Source organism: Trachemys scripta, chromosome 1 (genome assembly GCF_013100865.1).
Source record: "Trachemys scripta elegans isolate TJP31775 chromosome 1, CAS_Tse_1.0, whole genome shotgun sequence".
In the NCBI taxonomy this organism is placed as follows: Eukaryota; Metazoa; Chordata; order Testudines; family Emydidae; genus Trachemys; species Trachemys scripta.
The window spans coordinates 85,582,719-85,598,693 of NC_048298.1; the positions used below are offsets into that span (position 1 = coordinate 85,582,719).

At 44.5% G+C, this 15,975-nt stretch overlaps 4 protein-coding genes and 1 long non-coding RNA gene across 8 annotated transcripts; 3 read left to right on the forward strand and 2 right to left on the reverse strand.

Moving 5' to 3' along the window:
- Positions 1–3,813: 3,813 nt before the first annotated feature.
- On the forward strand, positions 3,814–4,527 carry LOC117879156 (histone H1-like). Its single transcript, XM_034774148.1, has one exon. It carries the CDS (start codon positions 3,833–3,835, stop codon positions 4,487–4,489), a length of 657 nt encoding a protein of 218 aa, XP_034630039.1. The 5' UTR covers positions 3,814–3,832; the 3' UTR covers positions 4,490–4,527.
- A 643-nt stretch (positions 4,528–5,170) lies between these two features.
- On the reverse strand, positions 5,171–5,866 carry LOC117879213 (histone H2A.J). The gene has a single exon (XM_034774244.1). It carries the CDS (start codon positions 5,828–5,830, stop codon positions 5,441–5,443), a length of 390 nt encoding a protein of 129 aa, XP_034630135.1. The 5' UTR covers positions 5,831–5,866; the 3' UTR covers positions 5,171–5,440.
- Positions 5,867–6,149: 283 nt separating this feature from the next.
- LOC117879242 (histone H2B 8) lies at positions 6,150–6,583 on the forward strand. The gene has a single exon (XM_034774289.1). It carries the CDS (start codon positions 6,173–6,175, stop codon positions 6,551–6,553), a length of 381 nt encoding a protein of 126 aa, XP_034630180.1. The 5' UTR covers positions 6,150–6,172; the 3' UTR covers positions 6,554–6,583.
- Positions 6,525–8,041, forward strand: LOC117879185 (histone H3). Its single transcript, XM_034774199.1, has 2 exons — positions 6,525–6,650; positions 7,580–8,041. The coding sequence occupies exon 2, from the start codon at positions 7,599–7,601 to the stop codon at positions 8,007–8,009; it is 411 nt and encodes a 136-aa protein (XP_034630090.1). The 5' UTR covers positions 6,525–6,650; positions 7,580–7,598; the 3' UTR covers positions 8,010–8,041.
- Positions 8,042–9,260: 1,219 nt separating this feature from the next.
- Positions 9,261–15,169, reverse strand: LOC117879297. 4 transcript variants are annotated; one of them, XR_004646225.1, is made up of 5 exons: positions 14,996–15,169; positions 12,555–13,577; positions 10,707–11,961; positions 10,111–10,238; positions 9,261–9,390 (listed from the first exon to the last, which is right to left on the reverse strand). It is a non-coding gene; the product is annotated as an uncharacterized LOC117879297 (long non-coding RNA). The 4 variants fall into 4 exon arrangements; XR_004646231.1 differs by having other exon boundaries at positions 10,707–13,551; XR_004646232.1 differs by lacking the exon at positions 10,707–11,961.
- Between the last annotated feature and the right edge of the window lie 806 nt (positions 15,170–15,975).

A 15,975-nucleotide genomic window follows, 5' to 3' on the forward strand; every position in this document is an offset into this window, starting at 1 on the left:
TAATTCTCCATGTTGCAGCTTTAGAAAATGGCGGCGAACGCTGGCGAGAAAACAGGGGTAGAATATTATGTGGCAGAAGCTGATTGGTCGGAATTTGCTGCAGACTCCAATTCATATGGCTGCTACAATTATGTAAATCAGATCACAAGCAATATTCGCTTCAGGAGAAATGCTGCCTTCGCGCTGTACCCTGTATTGGTCCATTTAAACTATGTGGAAACGTCAGCAGGGTCAACAAACTGTTTTAGAGAGAAGGGGCGAGAAAGTGTTCGCTTTCAGTTGGTCGGCTTGTAAACAGCTTCATCAGTCCACCAGAAAACGAGAGAGAAACAACAATAACACAAACTGTTTGAAATCAGTTCTTGTGTTAATGTAGCTACCGAGACATCCAGTATTGTCGGTAATGGGTTTCCATTGCAGTTATAATTATAATAATCATAGGTTTCAATATCCTAAATTGGACATTATTTTCTCTGAAACTATTCTAGAAATGTGAACTGCGAGTTTATTGCACGTTGGCGGAGTCTAAACTGACCCAGAGACAACGGAATGTTGGAGGGTGGGGGAGAAGCAAAGGGAACAGTGCCAATAACCTGCCTGTTTCCTTTAGTTTTTATGAGGTCTGAATTCCAGGAATATAAAGAGAGGCATTGCAGGCCTATACGCATTAAGAGTTTTCCTGTGTATTTTGATAGTTATAATTTGTACAAAACTGACTTTGTATTTTGATTCACAGTTTGGTCGTGGTGGGGTAGTTCGGGAGTAGGGAAAGGAGCTGCTAAATGCCTCAGAAAGGTGCTGAGAGCAGCTACGCGAATGATCTATGAAGAGACCCCTGCGGTGCTCAAGGTTTTCATTCAGGATGCAAAAACAAGGAGTCTGGTGGCACCTTAAAGACTAACAGATATATTTGGGCATAAGCTTTCGTGAGTAAAAACCTCACTTCTTCGGATGCATAGAGTGTGGTAACTCCCTGCTCTCCATGTGTCAGTATATAATGCCTGCATCTGTAACTTTCACTCTATGCATCCGAAGAAGTGAGGTTTTTACTCACGAAAGCTTATGCCCAAATATATCTGTTAGTCTTTAAGGTGCCACCAGACTCCTTGTTGTTTTTGTAGATACAGACTAACACGGCTACCCCCTGATACTTGACATTCAGGATGCAGTCAGTCGCCTATATTCAGTGTGCCAAGCAAAAAAACGGTGACGGCCGTGCACGTGGTCTATGGCTGCCTTAAAGCGCCAGGGACACACACTGTATGGATTTGAAGGTTAAAATCATTTTGGTAACCACATTTACAAACACAAAGGCTCTTTTGTGTTGTAGGGCCTATATATATATATATATATATATATATATATATAGTTTAGTTATAGTTATACATAAATGCTCAGATATAAAATCTAGTTCTATTTAATAATTATGGAAAGGCTATCCAGAGAGATTCATTTTAACCAAAAGTTGTATATCTGAATTTAAAAGTCAAAATGTTTTAAAGAAAATGGGTAAAAATTCTAATCTTACCAATACCACAAATGTAAACTGTCTGTAGTTACATTTTTATTTTGCATTATAGTTAAGTTAGGCATGTTTTAACATTTAAAGTTTAGAAAATATGCCAGGGAGTGAGTGAGAGATTCAAGAAGCTCAATCTATTTAGTTTAACAAAGAGGAAGTTAAGGGGTGGCTTGATTATGGTCTATAAGTACCTACATGGGAAAAATATTTAATAATGGGCTTTTTAGTCTATCAGAGAAGGGTGTAACACAATCCAGTGACTGGAAGTTGAAGCTAGATAAATTCAGTCTGGAAATAAGGGTTACATTTTAAACCATGAGCGTAATTAATCATTAGAACAATTTAGCAAGAGTAATGGTGGATTCTCCATCAGTGACCAATTTAAAATCAAGATTGTATTCCCCCCCCCCCCCCCCCCAACATATGTTCTAGGGATTATTTTGGGGAAGTTCAATGGCCTGTGTTCTACAGGAAGTGAATTAGATGACCACAATGTTCCCTTCAGGTCTTAGAACCTATGAGTCTATGAAATAACACAGATTTATTATTGTAAATAAAAGGTATAAATATAAAAAGGCCTGTTCAGTAGTCAGTACATTTTCTCTTACTGACAAACCAGATGAAAACGTCATTTTAATCAAAAGAATGAGCAAGCAACTAATCATTATGAAAATAAATGATCAATTTGAATAGTGGCTGTAAAACATTCCAGTCACTTATTTCTGCTTAGTACTGAAAGGATTCATTATTCAGTGCTGGTTAATCTGACCATTGGAATCAATATAAAGAAATTAATGGAAAATCAACTATAAAAATGATCCTCCCGGTTAAAGACAAAGGGAACCTGTCGACTGTTAAAAGTCATTCTGAAAGAAAAGGAACCTTTTTTTGTATATAGTGTTTAGCTCACTGGAAACAAGTATTATTGTTACTGAATGATCTAATCTGAAAACTGTAATGTAAATTGTGCTGGATAAAATCAGGTTTTTGTCTATAAGTATTCCATTTATTATTTGGGGGAAAAAAGAAAATATGTTGAATACATTTAATTAAAAACAGATGAGTGGCTCTGAAAATATGTTAAGTACATTTAATCCGTTAGTAAGAGAAGATTCACCAAGTGATGGTGAACTCAGTGAAGAACTGAGTGTGAAAATCAGAGATGTATGTAGATTTACAGATCTCAAAGGGGGTACTGGCAGTACTTCTGTCGGTGGGGGAAAAGTCTGACCATATGACCCAAATCCGGAATTCTAGACCCTCCATTTCAAAGCGCGGGCTTTTCAAACTGCCCAATCAGAATTAAGAGTTCAAACTCAGCGCTGTCTCAGATCAGCCCAATACCTTTGAAATCACCAAGAAATCTTAAGAACCATCCACTATTAACAAGGTCGAGGAAAAACAAACAAACCAACACAAAAAATAACGAACCAATCCCCCCCCCCCCACAATCAAACCGAAAAAACGAAGTGCTCCTTAAATTATGTCGAAAGAGAGAGAAATTAAATTTCCAATCAAGGTTTTAAATAGAATTCATACAAGTGTTGTTTCTCATGAATTCTGAATTAAGTCACTGAGGCTAATTAGGTTGTAACGTCGTTTCAACCCTGGCATTTCATGTCAGCTCGTGCTCGTGCTAATCAGGTTACGGTTACCTTTTATTATTTAAAAGTGCAGCTCCGGTGTTGTCACGAAATCATAATTTAAATGATAAAAACGACAATAATAATAATTCTTTAAGTTTCGAAGTATACGCATTGTTCAACCGACCTCCAGTTTATTCTGTGGGAGGGTGTGCTACCTCTTTCTGTTTGAAATAGGTTTATAATGAACTCATTGATACAAATCACTCGCTTTCTTTCCTAATTAGAAGAAGACCGTCAAAGGAATAGCATTACATTATTTCTCTGATCTTTTTGACAAAGGGACATTTTTAATTTACAAAGAAAAACAAAATGTTCTCTCTCTCGAGGTCCATCCAGCTTCAGTACTCAGAATTTATAATCTTTTCTTTAATGCAATTTCATTATTTTCTGAAGGAAACACTAATGGATGAAAATACCCTGTTTCAAATTCATTTGGCTGAGAAAAGGGATAATTTGGTGGCAAATATTGTGCAAAAAATACACTTTATTGACTCCGAAGAAACACAAAATGAGAGAGGAGAGACGAGCCCTTTCTGGTTTGCAGCTGGGCGGGCTCTTTAACGCACCAATCAGACAGTGACCCCTCCCTATAAATAACAGGCATCAGCCTAGTTCACTTCAGTTTATGTTTTTTTTTTCCCGATTTTGTTACGTGTCTGTGATCATGTCTGAAACTGCGCCTGTAGTTGCAGCAGCAGCTGCCCCTGCTCCAGCCTCTAAGGCTCCAGCTAAAAAGGCAAAGAAGGCAGCCGGGGGTTCGAAACTCCGGAAGCCTTCGGGCCCCAGCGTAACCGAGCTGATCACTAAGGCAGTATCAGCCTCTAAGGAGCGCAAAGGGCTCTCTTTGGCTGCTCTTAAGAAAGCTTTGGCAGCTGGCGGGTACGATGTAGAAAAGAACAATAGCCGTATTAAGCTGGGGCTGAAGAGTCTGGTGAGCAAAGGCATTTTGGTGCAGACTAAAGGTACTGGTGCCTCTGGTTCCTTCAAACTCAACAAGAAGCCTGGCGAAATCAAGGAAAAGGCACCCAAGAAAAAGGCAGCGGCAAAGCCTAAGAAACCAGCTGCCAAGAAACCCGCCAGCGCCGCTAAGAAGCCTAAGAAAGCTGCGGCGGTGAAAAAGAGCCCGAAGAAAGCCAAGAAACCAGCGGCTTCCGCGGCTAAGAAAGCGGCCAAGAGCCCGAAAAAGGCCAAGCCCGCCAAGCCCAAAAAGGCAGCTAAGAGCCCGGCTAAGGCCAAGGCGGTGAAGCCCAAGGCTGCCAAGCCTAAGCCAACCAAACCTAAAGCAGGAAAGGCTAAGAAGGCAGCGCCCAAGAAGAAGTGAAGCTGTTTGAAGAGAAAATTCGAATCTCGTGCAAACAAACCCAACGGCTCTTTTAAGAGCCACCCACCCCTTCCCCAAGGAGCTGAAACACCTAGTGTACCTATGCATCAAAGGTTGCTTTGGTAGAGGGCCTGGTTTTTTTTTACCTTTACAACATTCCAAAAACTCTATATAGTGTAAGAAACCACTGTAATACCTCCGAGCCGAAAACAATTTAGAAAAATCTAATGGGTGGGTGAGGTTCTTTTTTTTTTTTTTTTTTTTTTAATCCATGCTAACAGGGATTCTAGCCATTATTTAAACTTTGCTGTTAGAGCTCGTCCCGCTAGCAATTTAGAACGCCCGTCTCTCGGTCTATTTTGCCTAGCTGTTGGGAGTATATCACCGGTTAAGCAGTGTGAATAGTTGTTTTGCGGGGATCGGGGAAAATTTGAAAAGTCCGCGCTTTTGAGCAATTGGATAATTTGAAAAAACCGCGTTTTACAACGATTGGTCCATGACGCGCCTCTTTCCCTTCCACCCTTGGGTTTGTTTGAATTAAGTGAATCCACTCCATTTACCCGTACAAATTAAATATTCTGGTGTGTTTAAAAATTACAGCAATTTTTCTAAATTTAATTCTCGCTTTTTAGTTAGATTATAGGCGGAAATGTAGTACTCATGAAAATACATAAATCCGAATCACGTTGACCCCAGTTTATTCAGAATAGGAACACGGTAGAATGAACAGAAGTATTAAGTTTTTAATAAACTAAAGAGGCGGTAATTTAAGCTTTAGCCCTAATCGGTCTACAAAAATTTTCACTTAATGAAAAGTAAACCAGAGTTTACAACACTCAGGTTTTTTTTAAAAGCATGTGATAGATTAGTGTATTAGGAACTCAACTCTTTTTCTGTTACTGTGGGTGGCTCTGAAAAGAGCCTTTGGGTTGATTTAGTATATGGTCACTTTTACTTGCTCTTCGCCTTATGGCTCTCAGTTTTCTTGGGCAGCAGCACAGCCTGGATATTGGGCAAAACACCCCCTTGAGCAATGGTGACTTTCCCCAACAGTTTGTTGAGCTCCTCGTCGTTACGGATGGCGAGCTGCAGGTGACGGGGTATGATTCTGGTTTTCTTGTTGTCTCGCGCAGCGTTGCCAGCCAACTCCAGAATTTCAGCGGTCAGATACTCCAATACCGCGGCCATATAGACCGGGGCGCCAGCACCCACCCGCTCAGCATAGTTACCTTTGCGGAGAAGACGGTGCACACGACCTACAGGGAACTGTAGCCCAGCCCGCGAGGAGCGAGACTTGGCCTTCGCCCTCACTTTACCGCCCTGCTTTCCTCGGCCCGACATTGACTCGCTACTTCACAAAATCAAAACACTTTTTAAAAGACAAAACCTGGAATTAATAGCGCCCCGCCCGAATCCTGCCTTTTTATCCCTTCCTTGTGGTACAGACACTGATTCATGATTGGTTGAAATTTTTCATTGTATTTCCAACCAATGGTGATGAGGATTTTATTTTGACCAATTGGATGTAGGGTTTATCGTGTGTGACGTAACTTTTAGCTAAGGCCCAATAAAAAATGAAAGATTACAAGCGTCTCATTTGCATAAGGTCCCTATAAATAAGAGGGGTGGCCGCCATTATATTTACGTTGTTTCTGTCTTTTAGAGAAAGCAACAAATCTCAATATGCCTGAGCCAGCGAAATCCGCTCCAGCGCCTAAGAAAGGGTCTAAGAAAGCTGTCACTAAGACTCAGAAGAAGGGTGACAAGAAGCGTAGAAAGACTAGGAAGGAAAGTTACTCTATTTACGTGTATAAAGTGCTGAAGCAAGTTCACCCAGACACTGGTATTTCTTCTAAGGCCATGGGCATCATGAACTCGTTTGTGAACGACATCTTCGAGCGTATCGCAGGGGAGGCGTCTCGTCTGGCGCATTACAACAAGCGCTCGACTATCACTTCCCGGGAGATTCAGACCGCTGTAAGACTGCTGCTGCCGGGCGAGTTAGCCAAACACGCGGTGTCTGAGGGCACTAAGGCTGTTACCAAGTACACCAGCTCTAAGTAGATTCTATCAAAGAACATAAAACCCAAAGGCTCTTTTAAGAGCCACCCACATTTTCAATAACAGAGCTCAAAACACTGCTTTGTTTTCCCTGACTGGGGTAAGTGTGATTGTTCTAAAAATGTTACCTCACAGAAAATACATGTTTTAAAAATCTAGATTATATCTTAACTGTTCCTAGGAAATGTACACTAAACATTTAAATCTCAATGCTTTGCGATGTCTAAAAGCTTTATCGTTCGATCAAAGGTTCTCGCCTCAACTCTTACATATGTGCTTGGAGGCATTCGAATAAAACATGAATGTGCCAGTTTGCATGCTTAGTATTCAAGCACCTTGCTAGGTTTTTACTTAGCCAATCCCTTGTTGAGATGCATACATCTTGGTTTTCTGGAAAGTAAAACACTAACAGGACAGTAACTATTACTATATATTAAAGATTTCAATTATTTCTATTAAATCCTTAATTAAAAAAAGTCGCTTATTTTGTGGGTGTTGGGAGGAAGGGATTGTAGGTTGTCACCCTTTAGATAACCCCAAAGTGCAATATAAAATGGTATCGAATTCCCCACCAAACTCGGCATATGCGGTATAATTTTCCTTCGCTGTCGCAGTCTGGTGAGGTGGGAATGTTGTAAGGAGGATGGAGGTATTCAGAATCACATATCACATCTGTCGCTTTCAAGCGGTGGGCGAGGGATTTAAAGAAAAATCAGCAGGCATTAAAATAGGATTTTATTAAATTACTATGAGGACGTAATCGAGGCTATGTGGGCTAGAGGGAGCGCGTGTTCTGTGGAATCAGATGATGGAGGGCGCGGGCGCCGGAGGCGGTATAGGCATTACCAGAGGACAGAAAGAAGGCGGGAAGGGTCAATTCTTTCCCTCCCAGCAGAGCGCGGGCTTTTCAAATATTTAAAATTGTCCAATGCAGTTTGCCTTTTTCCGCCAGCCAATCAGGGGGGAGACTTTGGTTATATATTCCGGGGTTTGCTACAGCGCGTCTTGTTTGCCTTTGTCTGAAAGCAGGTTTTCGTAGTTAGTGAGAATGGCGAGGACAAAGCAAACAGCTCGCAAATCTACTGGGGGTAAAGCTCCCCGTAAACAGCTGGCTACTAAAGCTGCCCGTAAAAGTGCTCCTGCGACGGGAGGAGTGAAAAAACCTCATCGCTACCGGCCCGGCACCGTGGCTCTGCGGGAGATTCGCCGTTACCAGAAATCTACTGAGCTGCTCATCCGCAAGTTGCCCTTCCAGCGCCTGGTCCGTGAAATCGCCCAGGACTTCAAGACCGATTTGCGCTTCCAGAGCTCGGCCGTTATGGCTCTACAGGAGGCTAGTGAGGCTTACTTGGTTGGGCTTTTTGAGGACACCAACCTGTGTGCTATTCACGCCAAGAGAGTCACCATCATGCCCAAGGACATCCAGTTAGCCCGGCGTATCCGCGGAGAGAGAGCTTAACATTCCTAATAGAGGGCGTTCATGCAACCAACTAAAAAACCCAAAGGCTCTTTTAAGAGCCACCACGTTTACACTGAAAGGAGCTGTATTTCTGCTTTAATATTTGAATGGATTATACAAAATAAGAGTACCAAAAAGATTGCGGTCTACGAAGAAGTAGACGCATGTTTCGTTTACTGAAAGAAGTGCCTAGTACTAAACGACTTTTTTTTATTCATGTTTAATTTGGTTTAAGTTGCACCAGAAAGACTTAACACTTTTTTACATGATATAAGGAACAATCAGTTAAAACTTGCAGGTTACTTTGGCCACTCACATTTTCAGTGGAAGAACTCTGTTGGTAAGTGTAATAATCATAAAAACAAACCCACAGCATTTTTTTTTTACTTTCCACATTTCAGTTAGCTAGTTCAGCCCCACAAAGCCAAGAGTTAGCACAAAATGACGGTACTAATGACTTGCTGCTTGCAGTATCTATCCCTCTTCAGATCCCCTCTTGAAATCATGATTAATTTTCAAAGCGTGAATTTTTCACTTTATCCGTTTCCCATACGCACGCTGACCCGCAATGAAGAAAATATTTTTCACCCAGAGCAAAAATTACTGTTATGTCTTAGAACCCACCTTAAAAATGTTAATACTTTTTGGTTACTGGTTTTCTACCTGACCAGTTCTATATCTACAGAATATAATTAATGATGTGAGATTACAGTCTTTTCCAGCTTTTTATCTCTTTCGAATTTAGCACTTACAAAAAGTTGCTACACTTTGTTTTTAAGACCATATGTGTATATTTTATAAGAAATACATCACTGGCCCTATCCTCATGAAAAGTATATGAATTGTAAAATGTAACGGGTATTTCATATTCTATTAAAACCAAACAAAAACATGGCTTATTTTTTTTATCTGAAATCATGCTGTGTGAATGAGACAAAAATAAAATCTAAATCTTTTGCCTAATATTTTAGTTATTGGCAGCTTTTTTATTTTGGGCGATTCCCTCTAAATTTCAGTATACTCTGTGGCTTTTGCAAAATATTATAGGTTAAAAATAGAGAATCGGCTCTTCTGGTGGATGTTTGAGTGATTCCGGAAAGAGCATTTGTGTTGCAAATATGTTATTCGTAATGTGGATTTAACCACCGAATCCGTATGAAATGTCCTCCGTTCCTGCCCTGTCAGAGCACAGCCCAAATCCATGTCTATCAGTCTTTTGCTGGGCGAGTTCAGCTTCAGTGTAGGTCCAAGAAAACCATCACGGATCTCTTCCTAGATCAGTCACGAGATACGCTTCATGCCCCCAAGGTGAGCCAGGATGTTATCACTCAGTCTGCACTCTGCTGTGGTGCTTTGCCGGGTCTTTTCCCAAACTCTTTACCTACGACCACCAGACGTGAAAATACAAAATAATCATGGTCGCGCTTCATGACGCTACCCGTATCCCCGAAGTCTGACCCGAGGTAAAGATGGTAATTTTTGGCGCAATTCCCTCCCGCGCTTCCATTCTGTACGCAACTGGGTTGAGATTTCCCAAGGCATGCAATAAACTCAAAAATAGATTTCAGAGAAAACAATGCCCCATTTAGGATTCGAAAATCAATATCAAGTCCAGCGTTATAATTTCAATGGAAACTCACATATCCCCTTAGTCTTGGAGATTGCGTTAAATATATGACTCATAACAAGAACGGATTTCAAGATGCATTTTCTGTTACCCCCACCATACCCCTCCCCCATTTCCGGTTGATCATCTAAGAACACAATTTTACAAGGTGGTGACTTGAAATTCCCAGCATATTTTCGTGCTTCCTCTAGTAGAACAATTAGCTATATTCTGTAAAATACACTTTTTAAAAATGAGGCCTATCTTATTCGTGTTGCTATTTGAGATTATGACCCGCTCTAGCTTTAGCGAAGGACTTGTCTTAACTGCACATACCCTGTGCTCAAATCGATTGATAAAGTGCCGTGGAAGATTTCTAGGAGTAAATATATATACACGCACAAAAGGAGGATCAATTTCTACCAGCGTAACAATCTTTGGTGACCTTTCTTCACACTAGCTGTTGCTACTTTTTTTGTTTTTGTTTTAATGCACCTTTGTTTCAGGAATTAGAACTCTGCAGCAAAATCGGACCAATCAGATTTCCTGACACACCATCTTCCTTTCACTGCATTCTGTGTTTTACCGTCGCCATTTCTAAAGTTTAATCAGAGCGGACTAATCTGAAAAATAAAAATAAAATAATCCAAATCAAAAGTGCTTGCCTGGTGTTCCATTGTCTTGACAGTTTGTCCTGTCACTTCTGAATATATGAATAACGTGTTCCCACTCGCTCTTCCCCCTCCCCCCACGTCGCTGTTGAATATCTGCTGGTCTAGGAGATTTGATTGTTTTCATCTGAGTGAGAGATATTCTTGTAAATGACACATTCACAGTGGGAAAATATATTTAGAAAAAAACATTAGCAGGCTTTTGGGCACTGTGACACTTCAGGGGTTAACTGAAATGTACAGGATGAATCACTACCACCCAGTTACACTGTGAGAGAGCCTTGTCTGAGCTCAACAGGGGAAAATCCTCCCAACTCTGCTATCTCAATGGGGAGATGGCAGCATAAGCACTCCACTCCCTGGGCTCTGTGTATGAACCCTGCTCTTTTCCTCTGCAGGATAGCAATTAGCACATCCCACCTTGTTACACTTCAGTGCCCAATCCCTTTTCCTCCTGGCACCCACAATGTACACCGATCTGCTGTCTCTGTGTGTCCCAGCTCACCACTCTCTCTTCAGTTCAACACTCTCTTTAGTGCAAGGCACTTGGACGTGTCTATAGTAAAGCTAAATATAAGTTTATTTAATTCAGTTTAAGAAAATTATCCAAAATAGATGTAAGTAAAATGATTGGAAACACCAAGCTACAAATAAAATAAAAAATATAAAATACAATCTAGAGCCTGCTTATTAAATTCATGTCCAATGTAATAAGGTATTTCTCTCGTAATGGTCAATCCTTTCAGTGCTTGTCCAGTCTAGATAGTTGGGATCCACTTTTCAGTAGACACTCCTGATGGCAGAATGCCACATGCATAATGGATAACATCTTGCACCCTTTCTCCTTCTCCTATATAGTCCCAGACTATGGCTACGGCCATTACAATGAGATGTAGCTCATGGCTACACGTCTCGGGACTCCCAGCGGAGGTCCAGAATACAATACGGGAGCTTCCATTTGACGATGCAGGGCTGTTCGCTGACAAGATGGACTCAAGACTGCACAGTGTGAAGGACTCACAAGCAACCCTCAAGCCTCTGGGAATTCACATGCCAGCACCCCAGAAAAAGCCCTTCAAGCCCCATCCCCCCTCATGCTTCTATTCAGGGCCCCTTAGGCAGGACTATAATCGACGGGGGGCAGAAACAACAGGAGGGGTCCTCCACAGTCTTTCTCCGGAGTTCAGGAACCAGATTGCGCCTTCACCCCCTCCAGGCTTGGTTGGCGAAGGTATACAGACCCAGCTAGGGCCCTCAGGACAGATTGGTTACCCTCCTGCCCCCGATTCTTGAGTCCCTCAGCTGGTGGCTACAACCTCAGATGGTCTGTGTGGGAGTGCCCTTTGCCAAACCTCAGCCCTCACTGTCGCTGGTCATGGACACATCAGAGATGGGCTGGGGAGCGCACCTGGGCAGTATCAGAACTCAAGGCCTGTGGTCACAACCAGAACTATCGCTGCATATCAATGTCAGAAAGCTGAGAGCTGTTTGCCTGGCTTTCCAGACGTTCCAGGCCCATCTTCAGGGCAAATGTGTCTCAGTGATGACGGACAACACCACAGCGATGTTCTATATGAACAAACAGAGTGGTGCTCGCTCTTCTCCTCTGTGCTAGGAAGCTCTCCGACTGTGGGACTTCTGCATCGCACACTCCATCCAGCTGCAGGCCTCATATCTGCCGGGAGCACAAAACGAACTAGTGGACCACCTCAGCTGCTTGTTCAACACTCACGAGTGCTCACTCAGAGCGGACATTACCCTTTCCATCCTCCAGAGGTGGGGCTATCCCCACATGGACCTGTTTGCGACGCAGAGCAACAGAAAGTGTCAGCTGTTCTGCTCCTTTCAGAACCACAGCCACGTCTCCATAGCAGACGCTTTTCACCTCCCGTGGATGGGTCACTTGCTATATGCATTCCCGCCCTTCCCTCTCATACACAAGATCCTCCTCAAGGTCCAGCTGCTCAGGGCTTTGGTGATCCTCATAGCACCAGCGTGGCACTGCCAGCTCTGGTTCACCTTGTTGCTGAACCTATCAGTGGCTAGGCCAATAGCCCTTCCTATGCTCGCGGACCTCATCACGCAGGACCACGGTCAACTACAGCACCCCAACCTGGAGTCCCTCCACCTCATGACGTGGAAACTCCATGGCTGAACCCGCTTGAACTACAGTATTCGCTTTAACGTTTAACGCTTGAACTACAGTATTCAGACCCTGTTAGGAAAGTCCTATTGGGGAGCAGGAAGCTCTCCACTTGTACAACGTACCTGGTGAAGTGGAAGCGTTTCTCCATTTGGTCCCTACAGAAAGGTACCTCCCCGCAGAAAGCCTCTATTCTCCTTCTGCTAGACTACCTTCTGTATCTGAAGCAACAGAGGTTGGAGATATCATCTATTAAGGTGCACCTGGCTGCCATCTTGGCCTTCCACTCAGGTGTAGCAGGTAGGTCAGTCTTTGGAAACCCCATGGTTGGTCAGTTTTTCAAGGGCTTGGACAGGCTTTATCCGCAGCTGTGGCAGCCCATTCCCCAGTGGGATCTCAACCTAGTTCTCTCCAGACTTATGGGGCCCCCCTTTGAGCCTTAGCAACCTACCCTCTATCCTACCTGTCCTGGAAGGTGGCTTTTCTGGTGGCCATAGCTTTAGGGTTCAGACAGAAGAGTCTCTGAACTCAGAGTGCTGACTTCCAAGCTCCCTCCCCAAGGGTTTTTATAAATACAAGGTGCAACTATGCCCTCACCCAGCATTCCTACCCAAGGTAGTCTCACACTTTCATGTAAACTAGGACATATTTCTACCAGTATTCTTTCCTAAACCTCATGCCAGCAACAGAGAGCGAGTACTCCATTCTCTGGATGTCAGGCATGCCCTAGCCTTCTACACTGAATGCACAAAGCCGTTTTGTAAGTCACCACAACTCTTTATTGCAATCGCCGAAAGGATAAAAGGGCTTCCCATCTCATCTCAGTGCATTTCGGCGTGGATCACGTCCTGCATCAGAACATGCTACGACCTGCCTAAGATTCCAACCCCAGCATTGATGGCGCTCTCCACAATAGCGCAGGCTTCTTCTGCAGCATTCCTCACACAAGTCCCTATTCAGGACATATGCAAGGCAGCAACATGGTCTTCCATCCACATCTTCATGTCACACTATGCCATCACTCAACAGGCGAGAGACGATGCGGCCTTCGGCAGGGCAGTACTTCAGTCAGCAACTCAGTGAACTCCGATCCCTCCTCCGTTGAAACGGCTTGGGAGTCACCTATTGGAATGGACATGAGCAAGTACCTGAAGAAGAAATAATGGTTACTTACCATCTCATAATTGTTGTTCTTCAAAATAAGTTGCTCATGTCCATTCCAAATCCTGCCTGTCTCCTCTCTGTCGGAGAAGAAGGAACTGAGCAGGTGGTGGATTGGCAGGGGCCTATATACACTGCCATGAAGGTGCCACTCCAGGGATAAAACCTAGGGTAAAATCTTCTGACGATTGTGCATGCGGCACATGCGCACACACCTATTGGAATGGACATGAGCAACACATCTTGAAGAACAACAGTAACAAGATGGTAAGTAGCTGTTTTTTTATTTATTCATATGTTTAAAATCACAGGAAAAATGATTTATATTAGAAACAAGAGGAAGATGAAGGGAAGTATAGGTTTTCTGCTTAGCAGGGAAGGAGCGCTAATAACTGATGACATAAAGAAGGCTGAGATATTTAATGTCTATTTTGCATCTGTCATCTCTAAAAAAGGTTAATGGTGACCAGACACTCAACACAATTAATATTAACAACAAGGGGGCAAGAACACAAGCCAAAATAGGGAAAGAGCAGGTTAAAGAATATTTAGATAAGGTAGATGTATTCAAGTTGGAAGGGCCTGCTGAAATTCACTTTGGGTATTTAAGGAATGAGCTGAAGCAATCTCGGAACTGTAAGCAATTAGAAAACTTATGGAGGATGGTTAAGAAGACTGGAGAAGGGCAAACAGTTCCTGTCTTTAAAAAGTGGAACAAAGAAGACTCAAGGAATTATATACTACTCAGCCTGACTTCAATTCCTGAAAAGATACTGTAACAAATTGTTAAGCAATGAATTTGTAAGTCCCAGGAGGAGTATAGGGTTATAAGGAATAGCCAGGGTGGATTTGAAAGACAGGGCTATAATTCAAAATGACCTTGACAAATTGGAGAATTGGCCTGAAATCAATAAGATGACATTAAATAAAGATAAGTGCAATGTACTACACTTTGGAAATCAAAATCAAAATCACAGCTACAATGCAGCAATGGATCAGCATTCACTTTGCATTCCTTGTCAGCACCCAGCCCAGGCCTGGGAAGCGAATGATCCAACCAGCAGACCAAATTCAGCGACAAATCCTGGTCACATGCCATCTGACTGAGACACAAGGCCGTCCTTAGGCATACGCAGCAACCGCAGCTGCGTAGGGCACCATGAAATTTGGGACACTACATTGTACCAAATCTCATGGTGCCCTAGGCAGCTGTGTGATGCATACGTGGCAGCATCAGCCTTGGCGACCAGCCCTATCCCTCGGCTGCCCCCCCCCCCCCCCTGCAAGGGGCAGGGCCGTCTCGGGGGGGCCGGACAACTCCCCCCGCCCTGCCTCTTACCCTTCCCCCTGCTCCGCCCCCGGCCTGCCCCCATTCCACCTCTACCCCCAGTGACCCCGCACTCACCAGCAGCGGCGGGAAACGGAGCAACCTGGCCCCAGCCCGCCCTACTCCACCAGCTCCCAGCCGCGACACTCTGCTTCCTGGGACCAGTGAGTGCGGGGAAAGGATCGGCCCCCCGCACTCACCGGCGGCGGGAAGCGGAGAGACATGGCCCCAGCCCGGTCCACTTCCCTTGCCCCAGCCATGTTGCTTGGGTTGGGGAAAGGACCGCCCCCGGCTCTCACTGGCGGCGGGAAGCGGAGCGCTGTGGCTGGGAGCTGGCGGAGTAGAGCAGGCTGGGGCCGGGCTGCTCCGCTTCCCGCCGCTGCCAGTGAGTGTGGGGGAGGGGATCCTTTCCCCCAAGCCCCCTCCCCCGAGCGACACGGCTGGGGCCGGGGCGAGGGAAGTGGAGCGGGATGCTCCTGGCCCTCCGCTAATACCCTGTGCCTCTCTGGGCCTGTGGGGCCCCCAAAAGTGGCTCCCCACAGTTCCTGCCTCCCAGACCCTGGGGGGGGGGGGGGGGGGCCGGGGGCCCCACCCGGCCCCCCCCCCCCCCCCCATGGGAGGGCTGCATAGGGCATCCAAATGGCTAGGGACAGCCCTGCTGAGACAGGACTGGCGTTTGATATGGGCGAACAGGGCAAAGGCTCGGGGTGCCGTTATAAGCAGGGCACCTCTGGAGCAGGAGTGCCCCTCCCCCCACCGCTCTGCCGCAGTCTGCAGCCATGACTGCTCCTGCCCCCTGCCTCGGAGTCACCCCTGACCAGTTGCTCCCCCTGCAAGATGGAAGAGTCACTATACACAGATCTTATCTTGCTTGTGCTTTCACTCTTGTTTAAGGAAACAGGCAAAGCTTTCATGAAACACTGGTGGACACTCCAGCAGTGTTTTCTGACCCACCATAGACACCAGTCAAGGCTAATGATGGAGGAGGAGGACACAGATACGGCAGACTCTCACTGGACGATGCTGCTCATGACATTCAGTAGAGCTACTGATGCCCC

Excerpts from the sequence above, each read along its gene's own strand:
- LOC117879213 (XM_034774244.1), bottom strand. The coding sequence starts at position 5,830 with ATGTCGGGCCGAGGAAAGCAGGGCGGTAAAGTGAGGGCGAAGGCCAAG.
- LOC117879242 (XM_034774289.1), top strand. The coding sequence starts at position 6,173 with ATGCCTGAGCCAGCGAAATCCGCTCCAGCGCCTAAGAAAGGGTCTAAG.
- LOC117879156 (XM_034774148.1), top strand. The coding sequence starts at position 3,833 with ATGTCTGAAACTGCGCCTGTAGTTGCAGCAGCAGCTGCCCCTGCTCCA.
- LOC117879185 (XM_034774199.1), top strand. The coding sequence starts at position 7,599 with ATGGCGAGGACAAAGCAAACAGCTCGCAAATCTACTGGGGGTAAAGCT.